Genomic DNA, 17,987 nt, shown 5'->3' with positions numbered 1-17,987 from the left:
AATCAAATAAAAAATAAAATAAAATAAATCAAATCAAATCACCATGGTTTCTCTGAAAAAGATCCTAGAATTGAATTTCCCAGTCTTTTCCTTCCTTTATACTAATAAAGTGAAGTACTAATGAAAATAATCATTTCATTAATAATCATCAAAATGACCTTTTCATCCATTGTACCTGCTATGTGAATACCTGATCTAGAGAAAATGGATATAAGATCGTAATATTGCTTTCCATGTACAGTATTTGTTTTTTTAAAAAAGCTGCCATGGTTCTTCTGAAAAAAATATTCTGGATATATTAGAATGCTAGAATATTAATATTCCTTCAGTGGTGAGTTGCCCCCAGTTTGGACCAGTTTGCAAGAACCAGTAGTAAACCTGGCAGGAGGCTCTATCCACTGACGTGGACGTCATCAGGAAGCTTCTGTTGAGAAGCATAAGTGTGTGTGCAGCCCCATTGCGAACCGGTAGTAAAGGTATGTAGAACCCACTTGGTACTGTATCACCCTTACTACTCCCATATTTAGCCATGTTAGGAAGAGAGGAAAAGATATGCAGTCTTAAATGAAAAAAATTATCTAGGTTAAGAAGAGAACAAGACAACCAGAAATTTCACTGAATATTAGATGGCAGCCAAGAGTTGGGGAATACTGTATATTGTGTGTCTCTTGCTGTTATCTAGTGGTTGACATCCCTAGAAAAGTAGATGGTTACCTTCTGTTACTAAAGATAAAAAGCATACATTTGCCAAAATTCAAAGATGCAGCTACTGACAGGCAATCCTGAAGAAATCATGTCCATTGTGTTATGAAGAATTGGAAATGACTGATTAACTTAATAACAACATTAATACTGATCAAAAACAAAACTGACAAGCAGTCTCTTGCTATAGTTTGGGGTTGTCAGATGTTAGATGGACAGTGTAGGAAAAGGAATGAAGCCTGATTTAGAATATAAGAAGAAAAATAGTAATTATCAGTGAATAAATAAAATAAAATGATTTAAATAAATAAATAAAACATACTTTTTCTTTGAGAAAGTCTGAGGTGCAATTCTCAGCATTTCTAATTTAAATATATATATATCTTAGAATAAAAGAATACATTAGAATTGTTGATGAACATATCTTTTCTTTTATGTACACTGAGAGCGTATGCACCAAGACAAATTCCTTGTGTGTCCAATCACACTTGGCCAATAAAAAGTTCTATTCTGTTCTGTTCTGTTCTGTTCTGTTCTGTTCTATTCTATTCTACTACTCTATTCTACTCTACTCTAACAGGACTTTCATGATAATATCCCAAATGTTAACAACATATACAAAACTCTTACTATCTGGAGCAAGGTAGATCAGTTACATTAAAAGGCAAACAATTCTATGGTGATGTTGAACAACTGGAAGAATTCAGCCAAGAGTCAGGGTAAGGTAGGTACACAACAGTGTACTTTATTCTAGATTTGTTCCTTCACAAAAGAGGGAAACTGGAGGACTTCAGCAAGGAAAGACATACCTCTCCAGTCTGTAATTCAAGTAGAGAAAACAGATTTCTTACCTGAAACCGATAAAAAGTCCCATCATCCTTTAAAGTCAGTACATGATCAGAGATTGGAAAAATATATCCTTGTGCTGCAACAAGACTTCCCAGATGGATTGATTCCGCTGTAAAACAAACAAACAAACACACAAACAAACACAGAAACACACACACACATACACACAAGCTCTGTTAGACAATTATGCTTTTCAGTAGTCAACTTGCAAAAGTTGGGTGGCAGAATTTTTTTGACCAGCTATGATGATATCAGTGGTAAACTCAAGGAAATGAAGTGCAATCTCTTTATGCAGCTTTGAGCCTAGTGTTGGGGGTGGATTAACAGTTAATCATTACAAGTACAATATATTAATTATTTATTTACTTGAATAACATACGTGCCACCCTTAACAGGCTGTCAAACAAAAAGGGAATCTGGATGATACATTTCTAATAGAAAGACCTTTATACCAGAAATAAGAAAGAGGAGCAATGATGCAGTTAAAAAGGACACATTTGATATCTTTGCAAAGGCAAATAACAATTTCTGTCCAATGGATGTTATAATGTTCACATGGCTGGATGCACAAGAGACTACTTAGGAAGCCAAATGACTCCATTTGTTGCAGGTGAATGAGATGGAGCAAAATCTGGACCATCTGGAAACTTAATAGAGTCCAAGTCACTCAGGCCCTTAATTCTGCAATCCAACTGAGATCTCACCTGCACGTTTATCATTCTGGATTACAAGGTGAGAGACTTCTCTTCTCATGGCAGTGGTATTAATGCATATATTCAGAATGTATGGTGGCATGCAATAAAATATATTAAAAGATAAAAACAGTATATAAACGATACAAATTTAAAAAGATACAAGGAGGATTAAAACACTATTAGAATTGCCCCCAGGTGAGATGGGCAACATATAAGTTGAATGAATGGATAAATATTAATATTTTAATAATTTTAATAAAGATTAAAAGGTGAAGGGAGGGCTTTCAGGGTGCTAACCAGCCCCATGGCTGGCATGCTCTTATGGGCTTCCTATGCAAGTCTGCAGTCATTTCTTTTTTTTTTCATAAAAAAGTTTTATTTTTACAATCATATCAAACAGCTCATCCAATGTACAGTTATATACAATTAGTCGGGCTTGCCCAGTCACCACCCCCCTTTTTAACACTCTTCCCTCTTCTACCTTCTTCTACTTTCCAGACCTTCCTCTCACATCCTCTCCTCCCTCCACCCTCCACCTTCCTTCTCCCTCTTCTACCCCTCTTCCTTCCTTTTCTCCTCTTTCCTACCTCCTACTCTCTCCTCTTTTCTCCCTCCCCACCGTTCTAAAATGGTAACTGGGCAGACCCGACCCTACATTAATTATATTTATACATCTTCAATAATCCCTGTACATTAACCGTCACTCCATCCTATCTGCAGTCATTTCTTTATGGAAGGCCAGGAGGGTGTGGACCTGCATCACTGGGGGGAATTCAACAGGGCGGGATGATGGCAGAGAAGTTCTCCTTCTCCTCCTCCTCCTCCTCCTCCAAGACTACTAGTCAGAATTCTTTAACTGACAGGGTTTACTGACAGGTCTGCAACATACCTTCCCTGCCTGACTGAGTGGAATAGGCTACCATAATTACCTGCTCATAGCAAAATAAGCCATAACACTTTTAATAAAACAATGATAGTGATGTAGTCTGAATTTTGGCCTCTGCTATATGAAACATATCATCATTCTAGCCATTGTTTATCCACTGCAGGATGAAGGCCTCCTCTGCATCTTTCCAGCCAATATGGTCTTGAGCTGTTGTTTGCCAATTGGCTCCGCAATACTTCAGTATATAATATGTCACACATATACAGAAAGCCATACCTTTCAGGGGAGAAAACAGCTAGGAAAAATTAGGAAACACCAAGGATCAACAAGTTTTGCCATGTTGCCTATAGACTATCGTTTTCTGAATCTGAGACATTATCACCAGTAATTTCTGTTTTTTAAGATCCTTTTTAAATTTTTGTTGTTAAAGGATTCTGAAAACTGAAGTTTTTTTCAATATTGAGAAAAGTTTTTTCTGTATGTTTTATATGTAGTCTATTTTCTGCTTTATTGCATTTGCAAATATAGTCTAAATTTTTACATCTACATCATTTCATAATGCATCTACATGCATTATTAAAGTGCAGCTTTATAGAAGTAATTTAAAAACTCCAGTCTTCTCCCATAAAGTTTCTATTTTGTTTCAAAACAGGAATAAAGTAAAAAGAAAAACAAACAGCACCTTGGAAAACAATGAAACTTCTGCCCCTAATCTTTAAAAGAAAGTTCACATTTTGAAATAATAACGTTCCAAAGTTACTAAGAATGTACTGCAGTATGTGATTGGTATTTTCTTTCTTCACTTAGCTTTGCTGTCTAGGAAAAGAAGAACAATCCAGAAGAGTGTATTCTGGGATCTAACTTAGCATTTCAAGATCAATTTTGGCTTGAAATCACTTTTCCAATCAAAACTTCTAAATAAAAAAAATGATTTTTCAGCTTTAGATCACAACATTTACCATTGGATTTAATAATGACAAGCGTCAAGAGTTCCTTAAGAGTTTAATGAATATATTACCTAGATCTTCAATACTGAGATTCTTCATAAGCCACTGTACTATGTCAGCTCCTGAAGAGAGAGAGAGAGAGAGAGAGAGAGAGAGAGAGAGAGAGAGAGAGAGAGAGAGAGAGAGAGAGAGAGAGAGAGAGAGTTAAAAAGCGTAACATAAACCATAGGTAAGTGATAAGTAATTTTCAGGAAAAAACTCATCTTGTAGCTAAGTTGTTGCTGTCATATTTTCTGTAGTCAATATCCATAAAATGCCTTCTGCTAGGTCCATCTCAGTTTCATCATTGGAATTAAATGATTCTTAAATAATATCCCTGTTTCAATTCCAGTGAATATATGTAGCCACGTCCAACAAGGGACTCCTCAAAGCCATTTGACTCAGAAGAAAGGTTCATATAACACAGTAGAGTGATTATACTATTCGATTTGTGGAGCTTGTTTTAAGATATTATATGACTCTGGCCACTGAATTTATTTGGGTTTAGCATTATTATTGTTTTAGTGGTAAAGGTTGTTAGACCCCCATCTTTATTTAGTAAAACTTGAGGGGGAATGTATCTTGCTTTCTACTTTCTGTATTCCCTGTGGGTGAGTTGGGCTGAGTGACTGGCTCAAAGTCACCCATCCAACTTTCATGTACAAAGGACTAGAACTCAATAGTCTCTCAGTTTATAATTTAGCATCTTAATCTCTACACCAAATTGAGTCCAAGTCATACACACACATGCATTTATATCTCAATCATATATCTCCACATTCTTTTAAACATTAATGATCTATCTCCATATGCTCTGTGAAGAGAGTCACTTAGTGAGATGGGTGAATGTGATGAATTATATAGCAATTGTGTTTGTTAATTTATTTTTTTCATGTTATAGGAACTCAGATGGAATCTGATCTTTAAACACAAAATCCATGTATCATTGCTTAGGGAAGACAAAAACAAAACTTAATATTATTCCAACAATGAAGCTCCCACACTTGTTCACAGAGTACCTAATGATAACGTCCTGATGCAAGATTTGGTAACAATTCACAGCAAGAATTAAAAAAAAAACATTAAATAGATGTATCAAGAATTATTTATTGAGAGTTTGCAAAAGGAAAAATTCATGGTCAGCCGGGCAACATCCTACTGAGGACAAGAGTGTCTGGAGACAATAGGAAAAGAGCTGCCATATACATGCCATACCAGTGAACCTGCACAGACATAATGGTGTGTGAGGCTGGTCTAATTCCACAAGGCTGTTTTTGTGATCTACTTAAATAAGATTTCCAAATTTGAAGGCACTTCTATTCTCCCTCTGCCTGAGTTGCTGTCAGTGGGCCATTCCATTCATTATGCTAAATGGTGACTTGGTTCCCTGCTCCAAAGGCTTGCCATGGTGATAGGTCTGTGTTTCTTATCTTATTTATTTATTTATTAAACCTCATGCTACCCATCTTATAGAGGTGAACTCTTCCCATCCGTTCTGTTTTTCCATATTATTTCTTAGCAGTCAGGAGTTTTCTGAGTAAAATGGAAGGAATGTAGTTTACAATTTTTTTCCATCCGTCACTGGCAGCAACCAAACGATAGAGGTTGTTAAGCATGAAAAAGAAGTGCCTTCTTTCTTTTCCCAAAGAAGTTGGCAAATTAAAGATGCACAAAGTTTTGATAGAAATAACCTCCAAAATATACATATACACAAATATCATTTCTTCATGCACCTTAAAAGCCTAAAGGATGCTTAAGAAAAGAACATAGAAAATGTTTCCAGTGGCATCCCAGTTTTCTCAAGACTGAAGGATTATTTTTTGCTGATTTTGCCAGACCATTAATTATCACCTGTCAAAAATAATTACTCACCCTTAGGATAATGACAAGCTTTTCCTCCCCTGTTAATTACTGTTCTTGCTAACAGTCTGATCAGCATTCATCAAGATGACAGACAGACATATCCTCTCATTCCCTGCTTGTCTTTCTTACCTCAGTCAGTCAGTAATTCAAACAAGAATTTTACAAAGAAAAAGAATTTCAATGTGTTTTTTTAAAAGAAAGTCCTTCAGAAATTCTGCTTCTAATTGTATTTTATAAAGAGAAATAGGATATACACCTACACCCTTATCTATTCATGATTATTCCTTCCAGAAATAGCAATAACACTTAGACTTATATACCACTTCATAGTGCTTAGGAGCCCTCTCTAAGCAATTTAAAGAGTCAGCCTATTGCCCCCAATAATCTGGGTCCTCATTTTACTGACTTTGGAAGGATGGAAAGCTGAGTCAAACTTATTTATTTATTATTTAGATTTTACTTTACTTGAGCTGGTCAGAATTGAACTACAGTCTGTCAGCAGAATTATCTTGCAATACTGCATTCTAACTACTGAACTACCACAACTCAGAATCGGTGTTTACTTTTTTCTCCTAAACATGATCTTCAATATATTAATTTAGATGTAGTTATTTACCAAGCAGAAAAATATGAGACAATACAGTAGATTTTATTTTACACATTTCCCAATAAAAGTCAGGAAAAATGAACTATAGAATTACAATATACTTCAGGAATAATGAGATAAGACACAGAGAAATAAATAAGGGATAAACACAACGGAAATAAGTAATCATTAGGTTTCAAAATAGAGCTTTTTAAACATTCTGTTCCCATGTATATTGGCCATCCATCCTGGATTTTTTCTTTCAATGTCCTGCATCAAATTCCTGACTCTTCCTCTCCTCCCCTCTCCTATTTTTCAATCTTTTAGAAGAATCAGAGATCTGATGCACAGGGAGATTATATTTTAATGATTAGTCTTATTGCCTTGAGTAGAATCATCCAATGACTTCAAATACTGAACCATACTAGATGGAATTCCCTTTATGGGCCTTCTTCTTATTGCTTTCTTAAAGGATTTGCTGACAAGCTAGAAAAGGATATCAAAAGAAGTGCAGAAGAGCAAAAACATCAATAATATATGCTGTAAAGTACAGAATATCAGCTGTAGTTCAAATTGGACTATCTGTACATAAGAAAGAGGTATCTAGTGGCTTAGATGTTATGATACCCCGCTCTCTTCCTCACATCTGTAGAACTAAGGAGTTTTCCACCCTTTGCTGTACTGTACAGGTAATCCTCAACTTGTGACCACAATTGAACCCAAAATGTATGTTAATGGCAGTTGTTAAGTGAGTTTTGCTCCACTTTTGACAAAGTTGTTAAGTGGATCATTACAGCTGTTAAGTGAATTATGCAGACCTCATCGACTTCGCTTGTTGGAAGCAAAGGTTATAAATGGTGATCACATGACCCTGGGACAACACAACTGTCACAAATACATGCCAGTTGCCAAGTGCCCGAATTTTGATCACATAACCTTGGGGATTCTTCAACCGTCATGTGAGAAATGGTCACCTTTTCCAGTGTCTTGTAATTTTGAGCGGTCAGTAAATGAATGGTTGTAAGTCAAGGACTCCCTGTATACTGAACAGCTGAATGAGGATGCTGCGTGATTAAAATATGGAGGGTGAAAATATAACACCAGTTAGGAAAGTGAATGGAAAAATGTAGAATAGTGGGAACAATATTGCAATAAAGCGGATTCCAAATTATCATATACACAAATGTCTTTGTTTTGTATTTAATCTGACTAAAGACATGTGCTTTCTTTTTTCATAATAGTAGTATTCAAGGAAAGAAAGGAAAGTGAAGTAGCATGCATTCTCAATATAACACAAAAACAAATGTAAGACTTCATTTTATCTTGAAAACGATTCCATCACAGTAGAATGCTTCACCCATGCAATCCCTATATTGTTTGTATAGTATGCTGCTCTATATACTGTAAATTGATCTAAGCAATTCTTATTTATTGTACAGATCCATTTCTGTGGGTTACCACATAAGGAAACAGCAATAAAGACCTTTTTATTCCTTTTTGTTGACTCAGTTTGTCAACTGTTTGTTCATTCCAGTAGGACCTAGTGAAGTTACACTGTTATACGTCATTGACAAAACTATGAATCTGATCATAAACGGTACCGCTGCCCATTCATCCAGCAAAATACTCTAGAGGCAGAAAAATTACTATTCATTTCCAACTATTTCCTCTTATATATTGGATCACAAACCCATGTAAATAATACCAAGCATTTTCAGAAGTTGTCATAGTGACAAATAGCAAGGCAGTCAAGGAAACAGGCAATACAATTTTGTGTTCAAATCTGAGAAATCAAATGAATTATAGATTGAAACCTGCAGGTAGTAGAAATGAACATGCTAGAAGCAGGGACAATTTTCTCTGACTCCCTCAGCAGTTTCTTTCGTGATGTTCCCAAAGGTTGAGGCATACTTTAGGATAAAGTTGAGCATGGGGCTCAAAGCCAATAAGTCCTTTGTCACAAAGTGTCTTTTATTAATCACCCGGGCTCTGTTATCTTCATTTAGCTATGCATTGGTAGATTTCAGGAATGTGCTATAGTAACTAGAAGTTTAGAGTAAGTTCTGAAGTTGTTTTGAAAACTATAGCTATTACAGAATAGAGTTTTTAAATGAATAATTAGGTTCATTCAAATGGAACTTGCAACAAATGCCATGTGAAAAGTCTGGGATGTATACAGAGAGGATAAAAAAAAATATCAAGATGGTTGTTACAACCTAAGCAGCTTCCTTTTTGCCATCTTGCCTTTATGAAATCTTCCAGCAGATACAACTATGAAGAGCTTTGAGTTTCAGCCTTTATCTCCCCATCCCCTTTCTGCTCCTTTCTTTCCTTTTCCCTCTTCTCGTTATCTTTGTCTGTTGCAACAAACCAAAAGCGGAAATGAAAGTTCAAGAAAACAAGCCTACTGAATTCTAATTGATGAAATTTATTTAGAAAACACCGTGGAGTCACTCTTTTGTTTTCAAACAGACAAATCAGTGCGAGCGAGCTCTCTCTCCCTCCCTCCCTCCCTCCCTCCCTTCCTCCTGCCCCCACTCCTTCCCTGTCTCTAAGTATGTTATATATGTATCAATCCACTGCAGGATGTAGACCTCCTAACTGAAAATAATGGACCACAACCCACCATACTGATTAAGAGTGGATTGACAAATACATATACGTTCTTTGACATTGATGCATGTTTGCATATGTGTGTGTGTGATTGAAAGCAATTAATATCTAAGCTTTCTTTCTCCCGTGCTTTTAGTGGAGGGACATGCAGGCTGTTGCTTTTGGGTGAGTTTGTAAAAAGAAAAGAAAAGAAAGAAACATATCAGATCTTGTAAGAGTTAGGGTTTCCCACAAGAAATCTGATAATTTTGTTTAAATGATGAAACCAGCAACATGATGGAAGCAACATGTTTTTATAGAAGTGTGCAACATCATAACGCACATTCCAAAAGGGTGGAGCTGGCACTGGAATAGTATGAGTTTGCTGCCCCTTGACATCCTTTGGTTTCAGCCAATCAGCAGGTTAGTTCTTTTGAATCTCTCCTCCTACTAACTGGTTTTATAATATATTTTTTCCCCAGGCTCTTTCTTGTCAACCCTATTTCAACTGTATAATCTGAGATTGTTATTCAACATAAGAGTGGTACAGCTCTGCTGTGCCAAATAGTCATTCTGAGTCTGGTTTAAAAATACAAGTATTAACCTTTTTAAAAAAAATTTATTTACATTTATATCCCGCCCTTCTCCGAAGACTCAGGGCGGCTTACAGTGTGTAAGGCAATAGTCTCATTCTATTTGTATATTTTACAAAGTCAACTTATTGCCCCCCCAACAATCTGGGTCCTCATTTTACCTACCTTATAAAGGATGGAAGGTTGAGTCAACCTTGGACCTGGTGGGACTAGAACCTGCAGTAATTGCAGGCAGCTGTGTTTTAATAACAGGCTTCTTACAGCCTGAGCCACACCGCGGCCCTTAACAGTACCTAACAGTAACAGAGTTGGAAGGGAACTTGGAGGTCATCTTGTCCAACCCTCTGCTCATGCAGGAGACCTGTGCTAGGGATTCAAACTGCCAAACTGCCGACCTTTTCTGATCGACAAGCTCCCTGTCTTAGCCACTGAGCCACCTAGTCAGGCTTTCTTGCTTAGCACTAGCTTATGTAAAGGATTGCATGCAGGTAGTCATTGACTTATGACCACAATTGGTCATTAAGTGAACGATTAAGTGAATTTTGCCCCATTTTATGACCTTTCTTGCCACAGTTGTTAAGTGAATCACCACAGTTGTTAAATTAATAGCATGGTTGTTAAGTGAATCTGGCTTCCCCATTGACTTTGCTTATCAGAAGATCGCAAAAGCTGATCACGTGACCCTGGGACTCTGCAACAGTCCTAAATATGAGTCAGTTGCCAAGCGGCTGACTTTTGATCATGTGACTATAGGGATGCTGCAACGGTTGTAAGTGTGAAAGCAGTCATAAGTCACTTTTTTTCTGTGCTGTTGTAAGTTCAAATTGTCAATGAACTGTTGTAAGTCGAGGACTATCTGCATCTCTATGCATAACTATGACAACAATGGTGTTGTCATTAAAGGAGCTAATGTAAGACCTCAATGATAATTAATTTTAGAGAAACTATGGTGGTGAAAGAACCCTGGTTAGAGACACTTTTGTCCAAAGAATTTCATTGTGGCAGCCAATAGAAGCTCAATCTTTACAAAAGCAATTTTAATGAAGCTTTCAAAATTCTGTGGCACTTAGCATCGATGTTTAACTTATGTTTTAACTATTATTATTTGAGGAAGTCTAATAAAACAAACTGTAGACCGATCTCCCTTTGCTGCGTCACCTGCAAAGTCATGGAATCTATCATCAACCAATCCATTACCTCACACTTAGAAACTAACAACCTACTCTCCAACAAACAATTTGGTTTCAGGAAAAAATTATCATGTAACTTACAACTTCTCCACTGCAAAAACATATGGACTTCAAATCTCGATCAAGGCAAATCAATAGATGCAATCTACATAGACTTCTGCAAAGCTTTTGACTCAGTAGTACACGATAAACTTCTCCTAAAACTAACATCCTATGGCATCTCAGGACCCCTCCACAAATGGATATCTGCTTTTCTGTCTAACAGACAACAAGTGGTCAAAATTGGCAATGCTTTATCAAATCCTGTTCCTGTCAAGAGTGGCGTTCCTCAAGGCAGCGTCCTTGGACCAACACTCTTTATACTATACATTAATGATCTTTGTGACCATATCTCAAGTAATTGTGTTCTCTTTGCTGATGATGTCAAACTATTTAACACCACAGACAATACTTCTATCATTCAAAACAACCTTGATCATCTATCCGCTTGGTCTAAAAATTGGCAGCTCCAAATTTCAACCAGCAAATGCTCAGTCTTACATATAGGAAAAAAGAACCCAAAAACTAAATACATACTAGATGGACATTACCTTACAGACGACCCCCATCCCGTTAAAGACCTTGGAGTTTTCATGTCAAATGATCTAAGTGCCAAAGCCCACTGCAACTACATAGCAAAAAAAGCTCTAAGAGTTGTAAACCTAATTTTGCATAGCTTCTTTTCCAAAAACACCACACTACTAACCAGAGCATATAAAACATTTGCTAGACCAATTCTAGAATACAGCTCACCTGTTTGGAACCCTCACCACATCTCTGACATCAATACAATTGAACGTGTCCAGAAATATTTTACAAGAAGAGTTCTCCATTCCTCTGAAAACAATAAAATACCCTATCCCACCAGACTTGAAATCCTAGGCTTAGAAAACTTGGAACTCCGTCGCCTTCGACAAGACCTAAGCTTAACTCACAGAATCATCTATTGTAATGTCCTTCCTGTTAAAGACTACTTCAGCTTTAATTGCAATAATACTAGAGCAACTAATAGATTTAAACTTAATGTCAACCGCTTTAATCTAGATTGCAGAAAATATGACTTCTGTAACAGAATCATCAGTGCTTGGAATACTTTACCTGACTCTGTGGTCTCTTCCCATAATCCTAAAAGTTTTATCCAAAAACTTTCTACTATTGACCTCACCCCATTCCTAAGAGGACCATAAGGGGCGTGCATAAGCGCACAAACGTGCCTACCGTTCCTGTCCTATTGTTTTTCTTTTCTTCTTCCTATATATATATATGCTTATACCTCCTTATATTTACCCATATATGTGTTTATTTACTATATAATCTTTTTGTATGATACCTACATATATTGTTGTGACCAAAAAAAAAAAACAGTTTGAAAATAACAAAAGCCAAAAAAATACTACTACATTATTCAGTGTACTGTTTGTCCAGATGGCTAAACAGTTGTCATGTAAAAATAGATGAGAAATAAAATTTATTTTAAAATGCTTGTGGCAATTAAGCATCTTTTAAGACATGCAAAGAAACTAATGTGCCTCTCATCTAGTTTCCTCACAAAAATCCTTTTTCATTTAGGCAACCATCAGCAAGTGGCCATTAGATGGCACTCCATCCATGCAACCCATTCTTTTAATCAGAATATAAGCAGCGGTATTTATTCTTACATATGTAAGAGAACTAGTCCAGGCAGCACCAGGAGTCAGCTACCTGGCTGACTCCTGGCATATAGATATAGCTATACATAAAGATATATGTATTATATATCAGATTAGAAATGCACAGAAGAAATATTGGGGAAAAGATAAGTTGTGTCTTTTCTAGGACATCATTAACTCCCACTGTTTTAAAATGATGAGTGTTTTGCTTAAATGAACACCTCATGGTTCATTTTAAAAACATACTTTCCCCTGAATAAAATATTGTTGAGAGAGCAGGCAAATTAAATTATCATTGTCAGTCTCTCCCTTAAGTTGGCTACCTACCATTTATTTGCCCATTATTTATTTTCTTATTTAAATATATCTACATTGCCTGATGCCAACAAATTTCAGGTAGAATGCAATTAATGCAAACAAATTAAACATGAAACCATAAATTTTATGACAATTCAGCTGCAAACATTATCAAATATGGAAATTCCGCTAGCAAATGAAGAAACGCGAAACAAACCACAATCAATAAACTTGCAAATTTGAGTAAATATGTCTTTGTTTGTTGCCCTTCAAAATATCAGTAGTGGCAAAGGCCTACTTGTAGAGGTATTTCATGCTGAGAAGCCATAGCTAAGAATCGAAATTCAACATCTCTACTCTTAAGCAATATAAAACAACATAGAAAACATAAAAATGAAATATAAAATCCACATTTGATATGCAACAGCATGTCAAAAGGTAAGGACCCAGCTAATGGTTATTTAAGAGTTCCAGCAGGAAGGAAATTTCATGTAACACCATGCTGAACCACGGCACCCAAAATCAATTTTATACACTTTCCTTATAATTCATATGTAAATAAGTTTTTCATGTCAGCATCAAAAATTCTAACTCCTCCATTTGAAAGTACAGTAAATGTTACCAGCATGCGGTAATTGCTCCAACAAGATGCATCAAGATGTAAATATTACTTGTGAGCAATGAGAGTACAATTTTTATGTTACGTAGATGCCTCTTGGGCAGATGGTACCAGCTCTGTCTGTATAATACCAACAGGAATTTGGTACATTTTTAGTTGTCACAGCATTAGCATTTAGAATTTTAAGATACTGTAAGTTCTATAAAGAATTTAACAATAGAGAACTGATTAGAGATTCTGATTTCCAAGAAAGAAATGGTAGACAGAAGACATCTCTGCAAAAAGCAGAGCTAATGACATGATGGAATGAAGAGCTGGGAAGCAGACCAAAGCTTTGTAATTCTTCTTCAGATGAAGATAGAATTTGAGATTGGCCACAAGTGCTCCAAACAGTTGCTCCTTGTGGGGAGTCCATGAAACAGTGGTCTCTGATTAGTTTAGAGCAGTGGTGGGATTCAGCCAGTTTGCACCACTTCGGGAGAACCAGTTGTTAACTTTCTGAACAATTTGGTGAACTGGTTATTGGAAAAAATCATTAGGGCAGAGAACCGGTTGTTAAATTATTTGAATCCCACCACTGGTTTAGAGCTGTGGGAGACAAGGAAATAGTCATCCTGCTAAAACTTAAAATGGGCCGTGATAGCTCAGGCTGGTAAGAAGCCTGTTATTAGAACACAGCAGCCTGCAATTACTGCAGGTTCGAGCCCGGCCCAAGGTTGACTCAGCCTTTTATCCTTTATAAGGTAGGTAAAATGAGGACCCAGATTGTTGAGGGGGCAATAAGTTGACTTTGTAAATATACAAATAGAATGAGACTATTGCCTTATACACTGTAAGCCACCCTGAGTCTTCGGAGAAGGGCGGGATATAAATGTAAATAAATAAATAAAAAAAAAACTGTGGCCAGTAGCTTTGAAAGAATACCGAGTTTATATACTCCTTTCTAATCACTTTTGGAAATTCTTGTTAAGCTTTTAGTTATTAGTGTTTTTTATTATTAGTGTTTTTATTAGGAAACTTTGGAATGACAGATTTTATAGAACTAGGTAAGTTTTTTCAATTCTTAGAATAGAATAGAGCTGGAACGGACCTTGGAGGTCTTCTAGGCCATCCCCCTGCACAAGCAGGACAACCTATACTATTTCAGATAAGTGGCTGTCTAATCTCTTGTTAAAAACCTCCAGTGATGGAGTGCAAACAATTTCTGAAGGCAAGCTGTTCCACTGGTTAATTGTCCTCACTGTTAGGAAGTTTCTCCTTAATTCCAGGTTGCTTCTCTCTTTAGTTAGTTTTTTTTTAATTTGAATTTATATCCCGCCCTTCTCCAAAGACTCAGGGCGGCTTACACTGTGTTAAGCAATAGTCTTCATCCATTTGTATATTGTATACAAAGTCAACTTTATTGCCCCCAACAATCTGGGTACTCATTTTACCTACCTTATAAAGGATGGAAGGCTGAGTCAACCTTGGGCCTGGTGGGACTTGAACTTGCAGTAATTGCAAGCAGCTGTGTTAATAACAGACAGACTTAGTCTGCTGAGCCACAAGAGGCCCTCCAACCATTGTTTCTTGTCCTGCCCTCTGGTGCTTTGGAGAATAATTTGACCTCCCTCTTCTTTATGGCAGCCCCTCAAATACTGGAATACTGCTATTATGTCATCCCTAATTCTTCTTTTCTTTAGACTAGCCAAACCCAAAACCTGCAGCTGTTCTTCATATGGTTTAGCCTCCAAGCCTTTGAAGTAGTTGCTCTTCTATGAACTTTTTCCAAAGTCTTAACATCTTTTTTGTAGTATGGTGACCAAAATCGGTTGCAGTATTCCAGGTGTGGTCTTACTAGACTTTTACAAAGCTGCACTAATATTTCATGCAATCTCAATTCTATGCCTCTGTTTTACAACCCAGGATTGTATTAGCTTTTTTGGCTGCTGCTGCACACTGCTGACTTATATTCAAGTAATCATCTACTAGACTCCAAGGTAAAATAGGTTTTAATTACTAGCTTAAGAATTTTAAAAAAGGTTTTTTGGGGGAATAAATGGCAAAAGAGTGATTAAAACTTTGATTTTAGAAAGTTACAATTGGATTATGTGTTTGAAGTAAGATTTGGAATTGTAAAGAATTCTTCCTGTGGAAAAATGCTTTTGTTCGGAATTAAAAAGTAAAAAAAAAAAAAGATAAGACTTTAAAAATTGGACACTAGAGGTGATTATACCAAAGGTTATAATTAAAGAAGAAGAACCCTCCCCCAAGCTCAATTTCCAATTAGAGGATAAAGCAAAATATTTAAACATCAGACATACTGAAGAATATTTTTGAACAATAGACCCAGAAATTAATTTTAAGTGTCTGTATCTATAGATACACTGTGTCTAAAAGAGATTATTGGGAACTGTTTAAGTCTCTTATAAGATGGGCAGCTATTTAAATATTTTAACTATAAATTGATATAATTATAACAAAATATAAATTATAAAAATAAAAACAAATAAAAATACAATGAATTGCAGAAAACTATTAGAAGAAAAAATTGACTGGCAAAAGAAAAGTGGTTTACAAAGAGATGCAAAGAAATAGAAGAGACAGAACGTATTCATTATAATTTCAATTTATACAAAAAAGTGAAAGAAGCAGCAGGCCTCTACAAAAAGAAAACCAACAACTTAGCTGAAAAGGAGGGGAAAATTATCTTGGATGAGGATGAAAATCTAATAAGATGGAAAGAATATATTGAAGAACTTTTTGAGGATACTAGGGATGATATTGATATAGGAAGCATAACAACTGGACCAAACATCATTATGGAGCACACAATAAAAACAGTGAAAACAAGAAAAGCCACAGGTCCTAATGATATTCCAGTAGAAATTTTAAAATTGCTGGAAGACAATTGGAAGAAATTTTTACTGCAGCTCTTCAATCTAATGTATAAAACAGGAAAGATACCAAATGATTGGTTATAAAGTCAAATTTTGTGACAATCCCCGCCAAAATAAATGCAAAGAAGTTTACTGAATACAGAACAATAACCTTAATGAGTCATGTCCTGAAAATATTCCTGATAATAATTCACAGAAGAATATACAAAAAAATGAGGAGCGTCTAAGTTACACACAATTTGGTTTCAGAAACAATCTTGGTACCCAAGATGTCCTATTCAGCATTTAAGTTCTTACACAGCGTTGTAGAGATGTCAATCACAGTGTTTACATATGCGTCGTTGATTTTGAAAAAGCATTTGATAAAATAAGGCACATCAAACTACTACAAATCCTGAAACAAATGAGAGTAGATGACAAAGACATCAGAATCATAAAGAATTTATATTGGCATCAGATAGCAAATGTGAGACTAGGCTGAAAATACTCAGATGATGCAGAAATACGAAGAGAGGTGAGACAGGGCTGTATCCTGTCTCTGCTGTTGTTTAATATCTACTCTGAATCAATTTTCAATGAAGCACTAGAAAACATCAATGCTGGCTTCAAAGTAAATGGTGTTCGGATCAATAATTTAAGATATGCTGATGATACAGTTCTGCTTGCCAGTAACCATGAAGACCTTCAGTTCCTCATCAACAGGGTCACAGAAATATCTGAAAAATTCAGCTTGAAGTTTAACATCTCAAAAACCAAGATCATGGCTGTCAGCAAACAACCCGTTAATTTATCACCAATAACTTCAGAAGGAATAGCACCAGAAAAAGTTGAAAGGATCATGTACCTTGATTCTAATTTACATGAAAGCTGGAACATAAGCACTGAAGTAAAAACAAGGATAGAGAAAGCTGGAACAGCATTCTTCAAAATGAAAAAGGTCTTCTGCAGTCACGACATAAGCCTAAGATCAGGCTTGTCAGATGCTACATCTTTTCTGCTCTACGGAGTGGAGAGTTGGTCTCTGACAGAAAGCCACTTGAAAAGACTAGAAGCATTTGAAATGTGGATTTACAGGCGACTGTTATGTATAAGTTGGGTTGACAAAATCAGAAATGAGGAGGTGATAAGCCACCTGGAAAATGCCAAGGGAAATCATCAAAACCATAAAAAAGCAAAAGGTGGAATATTTTGGTCACGTGATGCGACACCCAGAAAAATACAGCATCCTTCACTTAATCTTCCAAGGAAAGACTGAAGGCAAACGAGGCCAGGCAGAAGAAGAACATCAATACTTCAAAATCTAAGGGCCTGGTTTGGGCAAAACTCAACAGCAGTTTCGTGCGGCTGTTGATAAAAATATGATCACCAACATAACATAACATAACATCAGAGTTGGAAGGGACCTTGGAGGCCTTCTAGTCCAACCCCCTGCCCAGGCATGATTGCCAACGTCTGATAATGGATATGGCACAACAAGAAGAAGAAGATAAGATGGGCAGCTATTTAAATATTTTAAATAAATGATAAATAAAATAAATAAGAGGAACAAGTTTTGGTGTAGT

The 17,987-nt window shown here is 36.2% G+C and overlaps 1 protein-coding gene across 2 annotated transcripts in view; it reads right to left on the bottom strand.

Annotated features, from left to right (window-relative positions):
• RGS6 (regulator of G protein signaling 6) overlaps positions 1-17,987 on the bottom strand; it is a 307,970-nt gene that overhangs the window by 92,901 nt on the left and 197,082 nt on the right. For both annotated transcript variants that reach the window (XR_009152572.1, XM_058161946.1), the window contains exons 4-5: positions 4,151-4,201; positions 1,554-1,660 (exon numbers count right to left, since the gene is read on the bottom strand). Coding sequence is in view for 1 of the 2 variants with exons in the window: in XM_058161946.1 (XP_058017929.1) it covers positions 1,554-1,660; positions 4,151-4,201 (158 nt within the window). In the remaining variant the exon portion in view is untranslated. The remainder of the gene's footprint in view (positions 1-1,553; positions 1,661-4,150; positions 4,202-17,987) is intronic.

The sequence above is a fragment of the Ahaetulla prasina genome, chromosome 1, assembly GCF_028640845.1.
Source record: "Ahaetulla prasina isolate Xishuangbanna chromosome 1, ASM2864084v1, whole genome shotgun sequence".
In the NCBI taxonomy this organism is placed as follows: domain Eukaryota; kingdom Metazoa; phylum Chordata; class Lepidosauria; order Squamata; family Colubridae; genus Ahaetulla; species Ahaetulla prasina.
Note: the sequence above shows the minus strand (reverse complement) of the source record. Positions and strands in the feature narration are given on the sequence as shown.